Source organism: Lotus japonicus, chromosome 4 (genome assembly GCF_012489685.1).
Source record: "Lotus japonicus ecotype B-129 chromosome 4, LjGifu_v1.2".
Classification (NCBI taxonomy): domain Eukaryota; kingdom Viridiplantae; phylum Streptophyta; class Magnoliopsida; order Fabales; family Fabaceae; genus Lotus; species Lotus japonicus.
In genome coordinates this window covers 72175616-72191075 of record NC_080044.1, presented here as the reverse complement: position 1 = coordinate 72191075, position 15460 = coordinate 72175616, and the positions used below count along the sequence as shown (strand labels likewise).

At 37.6% G+C, this 15460-nt stretch overlaps 2 protein-coding genes across 2 annotated transcripts; one reads left to right on the top strand and one right to left on the bottom strand.

The window, feature by feature from the left end:
- Positions 1-961: 961 nt before the first annotated feature.
- Positions 962-4436, bottom strand: LOC130714987 (vesicle-associated membrane protein 724). Its single transcript, XM_057564974.1, has 5 exons — positions 4122-4436; positions 2844-2985; positions 2606-2726; positions 1667-1729; positions 962-1586 (listed from the first exon to the last, which is right to left on the bottom strand). Exons 1-5 carry the CDS (start codon positions 4309-4311, stop codon positions 1443-1445), a joined length of 660 nt encoding a protein of 219 aa, XP_057420957.1. The 5' UTR covers positions 4312-4436; the 3' UTR covers positions 962-1442.
- An 8862-nt stretch (positions 4437-13298) lies between these two features.
- LOC130714110 (probable xyloglucan galactosyltransferase GT19) lies at positions 13299-14998 on the top strand. The gene has a single exon (XM_057563998.1). The coding sequence runs from the start codon at positions 13398-13400 to the stop codon at positions 14718-14720; it is 1323 nt and encodes a 440-aa protein (XP_057419981.1). The 5' UTR covers positions 13299-13397; the 3' UTR covers positions 14721-14998.
- The last annotated feature ends 462 nt before the right edge of the window (positions 14999-15460 follow it).

The window sequence follows — 15460 nt, the reverse complement described above, 5'->3', positions numbered from 1 at the left end:
AATTGACAATGTGCGATTTGGGTATAGTGATGCTTGAAACTTGAAATTATGCATGCTTGTTCATCACCATGTGTTGCTTGTTCATGACCTGTGTTGCTACGCATTTTGTAGGATGAGTTGAAATTATTTTCAATAGTCTGAGGATGGTTTTCAGATAATTTTTCGGCGAGGGACGGTTTTCAAAACTCGCTCAAAGTGCAGGGACGATTATATGTTTTAACTCAATTGACATGGACAGCCACGTAAGCAGGCGGCCGGAGGGATGGGTTGAAATTATTTTCAATAGTTTGAGGATGGTTTTCAGATAATTTTCCGGTGAGAACGGTTTTCAAAACTCGTTCAAAGTACAGGGACGATTATAGATTTTAACCCTATAATCATTAAATAATTTGAATATTGATCATTCATTGTTTAAGATCATAATTTATTCATATAGATGAATGGTTATCAGATTCATTAGAATGATATTAAGAAAGTAACTATTGATGACATGCACCAAAACTTTCAAATTAGTATCATGAATTCGATTTAAATATTTTTTTTCTTATTTAAAGTACGTGTACTATTTATTAGATTTTAAAAAAATATTTCGTCCGGACTTCAAAGAAAAGATCACGAATACTCCAATGTTGAGGCTTGGGAATTACTAGCATGAGTTCATTTTGCCTATCATGTAGAATTGTTATTCTCATCAACTATAGAAGGATGGACAAAAAAAAAAACTATATTGGGATCATCATATATATTAAATTACCAAATTACTCATATCATTCTCCCACCATTACAAACCTCTTTCTTGAAGTTTAAGGATTTCATGAATTATATTATCAGATTTTCACCATCACATATTGACTTCATTAGGTACACTTCACGTATTTGCCAGAATTTCCTTGCATAGTCTAAAAAAATACATAAGTCTAAAGCGGGGTATAAAGATAAAATCAACTCAAACATTTAAACGAGAGAAGTTAACCACATTTTTTCTATATTTAAAAACAAAGAAGAAAAGAGAAGCAAATCAGAACTGTATGTTTGACAAGATGATGCAGTCCAGCACATGATACAGAGACACCACCCTACCCCACCCCTGGACCAAGATTTATGTTCTCAAATGATGTTTCAATTTTATGTGCCACCAATGAAATCTTGTCATGTCAATTAAAACAGATTTGAATGGGGTTTTACAAGCTTATTTTATAGCTTTTAATTGACATGTCAATATTTAATTGGTGATGAGACAGAGAATGAGACATCGTTTGAGGGTACAAGAATTCAATCTCCCCTGTCCTTGAATTTCCTAGAGTATCCTATAATCAAACAACAAAGAAGGTAGGAAACTTTTTTGCAGTTGCCAAACTCCCCCTTCTAAGCAGATACTAGCTATAATTGCTTTTTGAACATAATTTAAACACCTATCAGTGAACTTTCATTCTTTGCTAGTTTTAGCATTTGAATCCATGGCAAACAGAAAGCCATATAACCAGGACTAAAAACAACAAAATTCCAAGAACAACTAATTTTATTTTCATGTTCTGATACCACATCTTCCGACGGATTTTTGTTCCTTTATTTCTGAACTCCTGGGCCTGAAAATTTAGAGATCCTTCAGTCCTAGAAAACATAAGATTACAAAATACAAATAATTGTCAAACCTTAGTCAATTTACCTGAGAGTGCAATGTCTCTGTCTTGTCTGCAAGAATAGTTATATTTTCTCCTCTATCAATAGCCTGAAAGCACAAACATAGTGAAAACAAAGATGGTTAAGTGTCACACTGAGGAAACTCAGCAGAGTGACAGTAACAAATACAGACAGGATAATGTAATGGAAAATGTTTACAATGACAGAACATAACAAGGTCATAATTTAGTCACAAAAAATTTCAAAGGTCAAAGAAAAAATTGAGTATTGTCAAAATGTGAATGCAAGTTATTGCCAACAATAGTGTAGGGAGGGAAAGTATAGAATGCATCTGTTTGGTTCCAAATTTTGGAGCTGTAGAATCAACTCTCATTAGCCATAAAAACTTTAGGTGGTTATATGGATGTTGGGCAATCAACATAGAGAATTGATTTTGGTTCCAAATCAATTCTAAGAAAAGCTAAAGAGTACCTTCTGCAGTGGACACAATCAAGTGTGAGATTTCTGGATTTCAAAACATTACTCTATAGAAAAAATCACTTTTATGCAAACATAAATCACTACACTTTCAACTTACTTTTACCAAAATCAATTATATCCAAAATCACACAACGCTGATCCAAACACGCACTGCATATTGCTTATACAAGTATTAACGTTGTGTTCTAAAATTTCAACTTTGGGAATTTTCTGATAGAAGTATGAACGAGCAGACAGAAAGTGCACTAATTTTTTCCTGACGACTCCTCAAAAGTTGCAATAAAGTAGTCAGATGACTAACGCATAAAAATCCTACCAAAACCATATTTCACCCTCCCCCAATCCTCTATTTTAATAAGAAGGGCATATAATCAATAATGGATTGTATTTATAGGTTAGACCTAGGCGCATAAGACAACTGCACCAAGAAAGGGTTGTTTGTCAGAAAAATAATTCCATGTCTCACTCCAAACCAATACCATACCTTGTCAATGTTCTCTAGCATAATGCTTTTAACTTCTGAAACTTGAGCCTTCACTTTTATTAGCTTCTCAATCTCTTCGGCATGGTCGATGATATACTTCATGTGCTCTTTCATAACTGGTCTGCAAATGTGATCCCATATTAATGAAATTATTAACCCTTTTGCTACAAGTTTTTCTATCCGTGCATTATATAATCAGTAAGCATCATGAAGGGCTTGGAAAGAAATTAGTATATACCCAAACTCCTTGTTGAGACTTTTGGCAACAGCTGTATCAGCTTTTCCACCACCATATCTTTTCTTAAAGTCTGCTTTGACACGTTCCAAGAAAGCAATAGAGATCTGCTTGCTAACAGATTCCTTGGCAACAACACAGTAAGCTGCAATTTACAGTAAGCAAAGATTTAAAGCATTAAAATGATGAGATCCTCATCAGAATGCAACTCAATGTTTAAGTAAATGTTGGAAGTAGACAGTTAAGTTTGGAAACCAAGGGAAGTCAAACATATATATCAAGAGGTTGTCATGTTAGCTTCAATGCGGGACTTCTCAACACACATCCTCACGCTGCAAGCTGGACATGGGGAGAATGCGGGACCATTTTTTAGGGGTGAGGATTGCTTAACAGTTAACCCTATATAAACACTTACTCGGTCATATATCTAGTCAATATGAGACTACTCAACAGGAAGGGATAGTTCTGGCTTATTCTGTCAGGGTCATGCATAGATACAATTGAACATGGGTTTCTTTGGCAGCCTAAGTCCAACCAAAGCAGCATTCACAACTTCACATGCACAAAATAAAGTATAAGGCATTGATTGAAGACTATTTGTGCATGAATATCAATTAATAAACAGAGACTATGTTTGTATATCCGTTAGCAACAATGCAAACAGACTTTAACATCCACTTCAAGACAAATTGATTAAAACTCTTGTGCATTGAGACGAAAGTTTCGTCTGTCCACATTGTACTCAACCGATATACAAAACACACAAAATTGTTGGGTGTCCCACTATGATCCCTGATTACTGATTGTTGAGGGATCAGGGTTACATTGAAATTATGTGTGATATAATAGAAGACAAAATTCAATGCCACCAGAAGCAAATGCTTCTCCCTAAGTATGACAACCTATGAATGGTAGGGTCTACAGACATGTCCCAGAGTAAACATGGTTTCTCATTCATCAATAAACTTTATTTGGACCTGGAGAACCCAAATTCCATTTCTCTGCATTAGTTTGTTTTATTTAAGCATTGAAATGAAAAATTAACAAAATTGGAGAAGCAACCCATAAAAGCAAGGACAACCCACCATATAAAATCAATTGAAATGGGAAACACAACCTCAAAAAATGCAATCTTTGAGCCAATTAGTTGTCAATGCTTAGATCCAGTATTTATACTATGAATTCAGCTTCCATCTAGTTCAGGTTCAGGGGAAGGCCTAAGTAGTACTAAGAATGCAGAAAAGATAGAAAGATATAGAGATCGGAGCAGAGAAGCAATACCATAACCATCTTCAACAAGGAAATTGAAGGTGTGGTGGTCACAATTGTAGGTGAACTTGTTGTTGGAGGAAGTTAGCTTCTGGAGACACTGAGATGCAATCGCAGGGAAGTTTCCAGTGAACTCTGTGTACTCAGCTAACACCATCGTCCCCCGAGCCACGAAGCTGTATATGAACGATTCCTGACTCATTGTTGCTCTGCCTCTGCCTGCAACTCAGTCTCAGAGAGAGAGAGAGAGCTTTGTGTCTAGTTGTTCTACTTGCTCTGTTCTTGTTGTTTGGTTTTTCTTTTTCTTTGTTTGATGAAATAAATGATTTTAGTTTTTTTCATTGTTTATCAATTGGTGAACACAACGGCGTTTCTTGTCTTAATTACTTAGTTTTTTTCATTGTTTGTCAGACTTTTTTGTATTTTTGAGCTGAAATAATTGACTGGCTTTGACTGTGTTTAGGAAAGAGATCTATCAGAAATCGACACTTAACATCACTATAAGGATTTTAAATTATTTCGGCGGTGATTAGATTATTTATATAAATTGTATTACACGTTGATATTTTGTTGGTTAAATAAACGGATCTGATGCTAATCTGATTATAGGAACAGAGCAGCAACTTGTGATTATGAGGTGTTTATTTCTTCGTTAGTTTTGGTGCCACCCCAATTAATTCTCATGTCATCCTTTTTTTTCCGCACTTTACTGAAATATCCGTAAAAACATTTTCGATCCCTTACCTATCATCTTCATATCTTTCACCAACCTCACCTCCACCATCCTCTTTCGTCATCCACCATCATCTTCTTCTTCGATATCCACCATTGTCATTACCATCCATCCTCTTCCTTTTCTTCATCAATCATAACATTCCCTCACCCATCCTCTTCTCACATTAAACCTACATGACTACATCGCCCACAATCATCTTCTTCATCTCACCCACCTACATCAATCACAATCATCTTGTTCATCTTATCCATTATCACCGGCTCTTTCAATCTTCACCATCGAGGTTGAACTCGCAATTACTCCTCTTTTCTTAGTGTTTTTCAACGTTTTTTGTTAGGTACGTCGTCTTTTTTCTGCACTCATAGCATGTGCAAAACACACTTTTTCGATGTCTGATAAATTTTTCCACTTTTAAGTGCGAAAATCACCATAATTTCTCACTTAAAAGTGCGATAGTCAACTTAAATTCGCACTTATAAGTGTGTGTACAAGGATCACGAATGCAACATAAAATTCTCACTTATAAGTGCGAAAATAACCACGATTTCTCACTTATAAGTGCGAATAAAAATAAAGGGTATCTTAGGTTTATGAAAAAAGAGGGATAATATTCAAACTAAGAGGGGATGACACCAAAATCAATCCTTTTTTTTTCATGCATAGTGTAGTTTTTACAAATATTTATCAAAGTAGTGCAATTTTTTTTAATTATTAAGTTAGTATAAATCAGTTTCTTTGTTAGTGACGGAAAATAATCTGTCACAAAATCCTAGCTATATACTTTGTGGCGGAAAGCTTCTATCTCCATATTTAGTCACTATTTCCTTTTATTAAGAGGGAAATGCAACTATTTTTCAAATGGATGTAACCGTTTTCGAAGTAGATAGCTAACCAGTTAGGATACGATTATGTTATCCATCAGGTTGTTGTAATGGAGGATGATTGTGATGATTTCTTGCAGAATACTCTAGACAGGTCGCGGGACAGTCTTCTTTGCTTGGCTCGGACGTGCCCTGCTCTTTGTTTTGTTAAGCTGAATACACATGGGAGTTTCAAGAGGAGGATGAACTTTGTTGGGATTCAGTGGCGGAGCATTTAAGGGACTAGAGGAGCCCTCAGCCCTCCTATTGTTTTAAAAAAAATTACTAGTAGTACTAATAAATATTATTATAATATAGCATATGTAATGAAATATCATGACAAAGGTACATATAGGCATAGCTAGCTATAGGTGATTGTGTATGTTATAATATGATTAATGTAGATAGAGAAACATATAATAATAACAATAATAAACTAGTAAAGTAAAATTTTAACTTTTATTAATTCCAAAGCTTCTTAGACACCATTTAGAGCATCTCCAATGCTAGTTCTTATTTCTTAGTTCTTAGCACTATTTATGTGGGCCCGTATTGCCACATGTGTTTAAGCAACTCTCAAGCAATTTTGCTCCAACCATGAGTTCTTAGTTCTTAATTCTTACCACTATTCATTTAGTCTCACCAACCACATTATTTATACTTTTTATTTTCATAAAGTAATAAAACAAAACTCTTAAAGTAATAAAGTAATTTGGATGAGAGAGAAATAATTAATATTTTAAACTAAGAACTCAAAAAACAAAACTTCTTATATAAGAACTGAGTTCTTATTTTTAAGAATTAAGGAGTCCATGTCAGCACCTCCAATGGCAAAGTTCTTAGTTCTTAGTTCTTAACTCAAAAATAAGAACTAAGAACCTTGCATTGGAGATGCTCTTATTATTTTTCTTTCAAATTTTTTGTCTAGTACAGAAGGTGAAGCCTGAAGAGAATGTCTCATAGTGGATGTCTCATTGCAAAGTTTCTCTTGTTACCAACTTTTGTTAGTAAAAATTATATAACAACTCTAAATTATTAAAGCTTTTTTATTTCAATTTTCTTGCTCTAACCTCATTTTAATGGGCTGGTGGAGCTCTATATCTCTAAAACTTCTTCATAGCTAATTTTTAAGAATTTTTCTATTTTTATAAAGCTTTTTTTTTATATATTAATTGATGATACTCGATTGAATTTGGGCAAGTTTCCCAAAGTATGTTGGTGGTGCTTGGCTAGCTTCGTTGCAATTTTGATAGATTAGTTCTGGTAGATTGAGAATGTGTATTGCTTTGGCTCTTGGAAGTTACGGTCATTGGTTAAAAAGGGGTATTGGGTCTGTTTTTTTTTTCTTTCACTGGATGGTGTGGTAAGATTTTAGAATGAAGTTGCTAGCATTTTCTTATCTTCTTGCTATAGCTAGTTTAATTCTTTTTAGCTTAGATAAAAAACTCTATTGGATTTGTGGATTTTTGCTCTCATCGGAAGCTAGTTAAAAAAAAACTTCTTGGCCCTCCTATATATTTTGGTCAAGCTCCGCCACTGTTGGGATTGGTGGTCTTCATCGTAACGACATTGTTGGTTGGGTCACTGGCTTCTTTGGTGCTACTGCAGACTCGTGTCCTCTTTACACTGAGTTGTTGGCCACTAAACATGGTATCCTCTTAGTTTGGGACTTCAGCTTCCTTCGCATAGTTTGTGAGAGTGATTTTCTTGATGTTGCTCGTTTGTTGGAGGCCCCTACAAAGTCTCCTGTGGCTTCGTTACCGGATGAGATTATTTTCATTGCCTCTCACCCTTGGAATATCTCGTTCAAACATGTTCCTAAGAAGCTAACTCTTGTGTAGATTAATCGGCAGGTTATAGTTGCAGTGCGACCTTCGATCTTAGTTTGTCCCTCCACAAGGTTTAGTTCCTCTCCTCGACTCCAACACGAGGTGTCTGTTAGAAAGTAGGGTATGATAATCCTGGATAACTTCGAAGAATCGTGTTGTACACTTTTCGAACAAAGTATTTCGACCCTATTCTTGCCTGGGTTCACGAAATCCTTGTTGGGATAATTCTGAAGATCAATCTGCTTCAGGCAAATGAAGAACAGATCAAGAATGTAGAGCGTATTTTTGGTTTATGTTTTCTATGTTTTAACTGAAGGCCAAATGACTCCTTTATAAGGAGTTTCTTTCAGAAATTGGAAAAACGGTTAATAAAACCGAATTTCTTTCAGCCAGGGGCTCCGCCCCTTGGAACCCCGCAATCTAATCGCGGTCAATTATGCGTTGGCTCAACAAGCGTGCACTCCGCACTACCCTAACTCGTTTCCGAACTTAACGCATAATTGCATCGGCCTTCAATAAATCACATTACTACTAAAATCCATTGATGATACTAAAATCACCAACAAATCCCCCCCCCCATTTTAGTGTAATCCTTGATCTACTCAATATATATATATAATAATATATACAAGTGTATAACACACAGATATAACAATCAAACAAATGCATAAATGAAAATGTCTTACGATTGAATTTTCATCTTAGTACAAATACACATTCCAAATACTCGAGAATCGGGGTATCATAACGATTGAACCCGTCAACCCATTTGAATATCTGAAGATATCGTACACATATGTTTCTACAACACTCTACTATTCATACTTGACACTTTACAAGCCATGTGTCCTTATCCATTAATAAGCATATAGGAAGCCAAGTCCAAGCTTCTTGAAGCGACAAAACTTCATGCTCACATAGGTGATCCTTTTAATCTTGCACCTGCATTTGCAATTTTTCAAAGAACCATTAAGAAGATATACTTCAACCTAGCCATCACTTGCAGGTCTGAGCACATACCTTGGGAAGGTAAATATAAATGCTCCAATCTCTAACTATGATCTTTCCACATTGAATTCTGCTTCTAACGTTGTATTAGAAGGGAATTGGGTATACCATAGCTAGTAGATTTAGATGGACTTTAATCTCATCCCAATTACCGACTTCTTCACTATGTCTCTAGCTAACCCCTTCGTCAAGTGATCAGCTAAGTTTTGTTGCGACCGAACAAACTCAATGGATATCACCCCATTCATGATTAAATCCCTAATCATACTATGTCTAACATCCAAGTGTCTAGACTTTCCATTGTATATTTGACTATAAGCTTTAGCCAATGTAGCAGCACTATCACAACGGATAGAAATTGGTGATATCGGTTTAGGCCATATTGAAATCTCATATACCAAGTTTCTTAGCCATTTCGCTTCTTTACCAGCAGCAGCTAATGCTACAAACTCAGATTCCATTGTAGAACTAGTTATACAAGTTTGCTTTTTGGAAGCCCATGAGATGGCACCTCCCCCAAGCAAAAACACCCATCCACTTGTAGAAGATGAATCTTCAACATTATTTATCCAACTAGCATCCGAATAACCCTCTAACACCGAAGGAAATCCCATATATGACAATCCATAGTTCATAGTACCCTTCAAGTACTTGAATACCCTAGTTATCGCATGCCAATGATGTCTACTAGGATTACTAGTAAATCTGCTCAACTTTCCAACCGCATAAGCAATATCCGGTCTAGTGCTAATCATAGCATACATCAAAGAGCCTATAGCTCTTGAATATTCGAGCTGATCCACAGGTTTACCTGTATTTGGCATAAGTTTTTCACTCGGATCCATGGGAGTACTAACCGGAGAACAACTTTCATGATTAAACTTCTTGAGTATTTTCTCAATGTAATGAGATTGCGTAATTACAATCCCCTTATTCTCCCGTTTAATCTTAATACCAAGAATAACGTCCGCTTTTCCCATATCCTTCATGGAGAACTTTGATGGCAAAAAATTCTTCGTCTTATCAACTTGATTTTGGTCGGTGCCAAAGATCAACATGTCATCAACATATAGACAAATGATAATTCCTTTACCAGATGTATCAAATTTGCTATATACACATTTGTGAGCTTGGTTCAGAATGAAACCACTAGACAAAACAACCTCATCAAACTTTTGATGTCACTGCTTCGGAGCTTGTTTAAGCCCATACAATGACTTAACTAGCTTACACACCTTATGCTCATTACCAGGCATTACAAATCCTTCAGGTTGCTTCATATACACTTCTTCTTCCAAATCACCATTCAGGAATGCAGTTTTGACATCCATTTGATGAATCACTAGATTGTAAATAGCCGCTAAAGCAATCAACAATCTAATAGTGGTGATACGAGCAACTAGAGCATAGGTATCAAAGTAATCAATTCCTTCCTTTTGTCTAAAGCCTTGGATAACCAATCTAGCTTTAAACTTATCAATTGTACCATCGACTTTCATCTTCCTTTTGAAGATCCATTTGCAACCCAATGGTTTGCAACCTGGTGGTAAATCAGATAATACCCAAGTATTATTTTCCATGATAGAACCAATCTCTTCATCAATTGCTTCTTTCCAAAAAGCAGAATCTCGAGATTTCACAGCTTCATCATACGTTCTTGGATCCTCCTCTATACTATAGCAATAATAGTATTGATTATCAATCTGATCCTTTGATCCTTCAACTAGATATAATTGAAAATCAGACCCATAAGATTTAGGTTTTCTAGCTCTTTTGCTTTTACGAGGTTCGAATGTCTCACTTGGTACATCATTTGAATGATCATCCTTTAGATATTCATCCGAATTTGGTATAGAGTGCTTTGGTCTAGGTATAGAAGAGAAACAATTCTCATCAAATATGGCATCTCTCGATTCTATAATCGTGTTAATAGAAATCGAGTCATTAGGTTCTATAACATAAAACCTATAAGCCTTGGAATGCTCAGCATATCCAACAAAGATGCAAGCTACACCCTTTTCACCCAAAGTTTTCCTTTTAGGGCCCGGGAGTCTAACCACGGCCCTGCAACCCCAAACACGTAGAAATGTCAAATTGGGTCGTTTCTTATACCAAAGTTCATATGGGGTACTCTTGTTCCTTTTATTAGGAACCCTATTTAACAAATAGCAAGCCGTTAACATGGCTTCTCCCCAAAACCCTTCACTCAAACCAGAGTAAGATAACATGGCATTCACCATTTCTTTAAGAACTCTATTTTTCCTTTCAGCCACACCATTTTGTTGAGGTGTATATGGTGTCGTAGTCTCATGAATGATTCCTACGGATTGGAAAAATACAGGATCATAATATTCACCACCTCTATCCGTACGTAATGTTTTAATCAACACATTCTGTTGCAATTCAACTTCAGTTTTATAAATTCTGAATTTATCTAAGGCTTCGTCCTTAGCATGCAACAAATAAACGTAGCAGAATCTGGATGCATCATCTATGAAAGTGACAAGATACTTTTTATGTCCTAATGATGGAGTAGCATGCAAATCACATAAATCACTATGTATCAATTCAAGTATGACAGATTTCCTTGTTATACTTTTAAAAGGTTGCCTAGTGATCTTTGTTAACATGCAAGTTTTACACTTTTCTACATTTCCATCAAAACCAGGAATTAAATCATCTTTAGACATTTCAAGCATTCTTTTATAATGTACATGTCCTAGACGTGCATGCCATAAAGATGATTTATTAACATTCGAAATGGACATAAATACAGAACCAGAATCATTAGGAACTCCATTCAAATTCATCATGAACATACCATTATTATAATATCCAAATCCTACAAACACACCAGACTTCGATAAAACATATTTATCGGATTCATACACTTGCTTGTATCCAAGCTTATTCAATACAGGACCAGAAATTAAGTTCTTACGTAGTTTAGGAACATATAAAACATTAAACAAAGTAATAGTCTTTCCAGAACTGAATTCTAACACCACGCTTCCTTTGCCTTCAACAGGATCAAAGTGATGATCTCCCATGTAGAGGACAAATCCATCTTCCACTGGAACAAAATTCTTGAACCAGAAACGATCCTTGTAAACATGTGTTGTGGCGCCAGAATCAATCCACCACGCGATAGCATCATCCTGCACATAAAATGCTTCAGAAATTAGTGAAACCGAATGTTTAATAAAACTATTCAAATCACAAATTGATTTCTGACCTTGGTTTTGGGATTGGTCCTTAGACCCTTTTCCCGAACCACTTGTACTCGCGTTATCGTGCTTTTTGCCTGAACGACAATCCCTCTTGAAGTGGCCTGTTTTTCCACACTTCCAACATTCTAGTTTCGGTTTCTTGTTAGAACCGAAACTTCCTTTGTTTTTCTTGAAAGCATGCTTTTTTCCTTTGTTTCTATTGTTATCGTCCTTACCACCCTCTTCGATCATATTAACCGAGGGTCCAGCAACTTCTTTTCCTTTTCCCTTGTCACCCTCCTGCGCCCTTAGAGATTCTTCTATGCGCAAGTGACTTCCAAGTTGAATCAAAGACAAGTCGTCTTTTCCATGTTTCAAATTGTGTTTGAAATCCTTCCACGAAGGAGGCAACTTGTCTATGATACTTGAGACAGATATTGTTTCATCCATCATCAATCCGTGTTGTGTGAATTGTCCAAGGATTCGGAGGAGTTCATTGAATTGTTCCATGACAGACCTTGTTTCAACCATCTTGTAACTGTTGAAATCGGTTACAAGAAACTTTTTACTAGATGAGTCCTCTGACATGTACTTGAATTCGAGACAATCCCACAATTCCTTTGCAGATTCCACGTTTTGATAAACATCAAATAAGGGATCAGACATACCGTTAAGAATGTGCCCTCTGCATATGTAATCGTTGTTCTCCCACTTTGATCTGCGCCTTATATTTTCAACCGTATCATCCTCCAGAAGTTCTGGAATTGGTGTAGACAGGACATACACCACCTTCAACGCTGTCAACATGAAGTGCATCTTCTTCTGCCAACGCCTGAAGTCTTGTCCTTGAAACTTGTCCAATTTTCCGAAATTAGTAGTCATCTCCTTGACGGTGCTTCCTCCAGTGCTTCCTCCAGCCATGATTATCAGAGATACTTTGTTCGTTTGTTAGAAAGTAGGGTATGATAATCCTGGATAACTTCGAAGAATCGTGTTGTACACTTTCCGAACAAAGTATTTCGACCATATTCTTGCCTGGGTTCACGAAATCCTTGTTGGGATAATTCTGAAGATCAACCTGCTTCAGGCAAATGAAGAACAGATCAAGAATGTAGAGCGTATTTTTGGTTTCTGTTTTCTATGTTTTAACTGAAGGCCAAATGACTCCTTTATAAGGAGTTTCTTTCAGAAATTGGAAAAACGGTTAATAAAACCGAATTTCTTTCAGCCAGGGGCTCCGCCCCTTGGAACCCCGCAATCTAATCGCGGTCAATTATGCGTTGGCTCAACAAGCGTGCACTCCGTACTACCCTAACTCGTTTCCGAACTTAACGCATAATTGCATCGGCCTTCAATAAATCACATTACTACTAAAATCCATTGATGATACTAAAATCACCAATAGTGTCGTGGAGGGCTAGTGTAGTTTTGTTGTTATTTTCCCTGTGTACCAAAAACAAAAAGCTAAAGACAAATATATGAAGCCTTCGTTAAAAAATTTACCTATGATTGTTTCCATTCAGGCATTCACTGTCTCACTTTTTCATTAACCGTTACAGTTTCCTTAAACCATTGCACAATCAAAGAAAGAACCCAGTTTACATAACAACAAAACCAAAAAGGAAAGAAACCTTCATTCATTCCTCATGGCGGCAACATGGTCACACATCATCTCGTTCCTTCTCTTACTCCTGAATCCAATCACATGCTCACAACAACAACAAACCCAGAATCTTCACAAACACTGCGAGAATCGCTGGATCCACATTCGCAACCTCCCTTCACGTTTCAACCTCGATCTCCTCTCCAACTGCTCCGAATACCCACTCCTCGAAGATCTCTGCCCTTACCTCGCCAACCATGGCCTCGGCCAGAAAACCCACAACCGCTCCCACAGTTGGTACCGCACCGACCCATCCATGCTCGAACTCATCTTCCACCGTCGCATGCTCGAGTATCCCTGCCTCACCGCCGATCCAACGGCGGCAAACGCCATCTACCTCCCTTACTACGCCAGCTTCGATTCTCTCCGGTATCTCTACGGCCCGGAGTATAACTCCAGCGCCGACCACGGCCTCCACCTCTTCCGTTTCCTTCGCCATGATGACAACCCGGAGATCTGGGAACGTCACATGGGGCATGACCATTTCCTCATCATGGCTCGACCCGCTTGGGATTTCTCTCAGCCTCTTTATAATGATCCTCCGTTGTGGGGGACTTCGTTTCTCGAGTTGCCGCAGTTCTACAATCTCACCGCTCTCACGCTTGAGGCGCGTGCTTGGCCATGGCAGGAGCATGCGGTTCCTTACCCGACGTCGTTTCATCCTCCTAACCTCGCTCTGTTAGATTCATGGATTCAGCGCGTTCGACGATCCAAGCGCGACGCGCTTGCTCTCTTCGCCGGCGGTGGAGGTGTCTCCGCCTCGCCGAACATTCGCCGGAGTATAAGGATCGAGTGCGACAGCAATGGAACTGGGAATTCTGCTTACGGTTATGAGAAGCTCTGTGATGTTGTTGATTGCTCCAATGGGGTTTGCGAGCATGATCCTATCAGGTTCATGAGGCCAATGTTGCGGGCGAGTTTCTGCTTGCAGCCTCCCGGTGACACTCCGACGCGGAGGTCGACGTTCGACGCGATCCTCGCTGGTTGTATACCGGTTTTCTTCGAGGACCTGTCTGCGAAGTCTCAGTACTCGTGGCACTTGCCGGAGAATGAGTTTGGGGGTTTCTCTGTTTTCATACCCAAGGAAGATGTGGTGTTCAAAGGGATGAAGATTTTGAATGTGTTGCAACGGATACCGAGGTCTAGGGTCAGGAGAATGAGGGAGAGGGTGATAGAGTTGATACCCAGAATTGTGTACAGGAAGCATAATGGTTCTCCGGGTCTCAGAATGAAGAAGGATGCTTTTGATTTGGCAATTGATGGGATATTGGAGAAGATTCAATCAAGGCTTCGGGAAGGAAATTGATTTGGTTTTGTGTTTATATCCTATTCTTTTGTTGCTTTAGTTTCTTATTTATGTTCAATATTGAGCAATAGTATTTGTATTGTATTCAATGTGCCATTGATCAATAGATTTTGACATGAAAGGTTAGACCAGTTGCCACTCCCATTTTGAAAGGGCCAAGCAGAGCAACTACCTAACATTACACCCATTCCATTCAGCTAGTGTTGTCTGGGACAAAGCAGAGTGTATAACTCCAGGTTCTTAGTGTATACTATTATCTATCTTGAGTTTCTTTCTCATGTTATGTCTTTGTATCATTGTAATTGTAGCTGTTTTTGCTTGCCACAGTAACATGCCTTGTTAAGGTCTCACATTGACTACAAATATGGCTAAATAAAACCTTATATCTGGTGGAGCAATCCCCACCAGTAAGCTAGCTTTTGGGGTAGAGTTAGGCCTAACCCAAATTCTTACAGATGATGACTTTATCAGTGGTTTTTAGTAAGGCTACAACCAAAATTAATGCCTGCTCCTTTACTATATATGCAGTTTATGATGATTCTCACTTACCATATTTTGCATTTTAGTACCAACTTAGTGGAAGTTTATCTTGTATTTCCAAACTTCTGGTCTATAAAGTAATTTAGGGCAGTCTTCATACATTTATGTGTTGATTGCTCAATTGATATTCTAGGTTCAATTTGCCACTCCAACATCATCACATATTTTCTTAGAAGAATACCAGAGATGCACCAAACCAC

What these genes read in the sequence shown, in the direction of transcription:
- LOC130714987 (XM_057564974.1), bottom strand. Translation starts at nt 4,311, where the DNA reads ATGAGTCAGGAATCGTTCATATACAGCTTCGTGGCTCGGGGGACGATG. An exon ending in CCTTGTTGAAGATGGTTATG is followed by an intron (nt 2,986 to 4,121) that starts GTATTGCTTCTC and finishes TGTAAATTGCAG; the next exon opens with CTTACTGTGTTGTTGCCAAG. An exon ending in CAGAGACATTGCACTCTCAG is followed by an intron (nt 1,587 to 1,666) that starts GTAAATTGACTA and finishes CTAAATTTTCAG; the next exon opens with GCCCAGGAGTTCAGAAATAA.
- LOC130714110 (XM_057563998.1), top strand. Translation starts at nt 13,398, where the DNA reads ATGGCGGCAACATGGTCACACATCATCTCGTTCCTTCTCTTACTCCTG.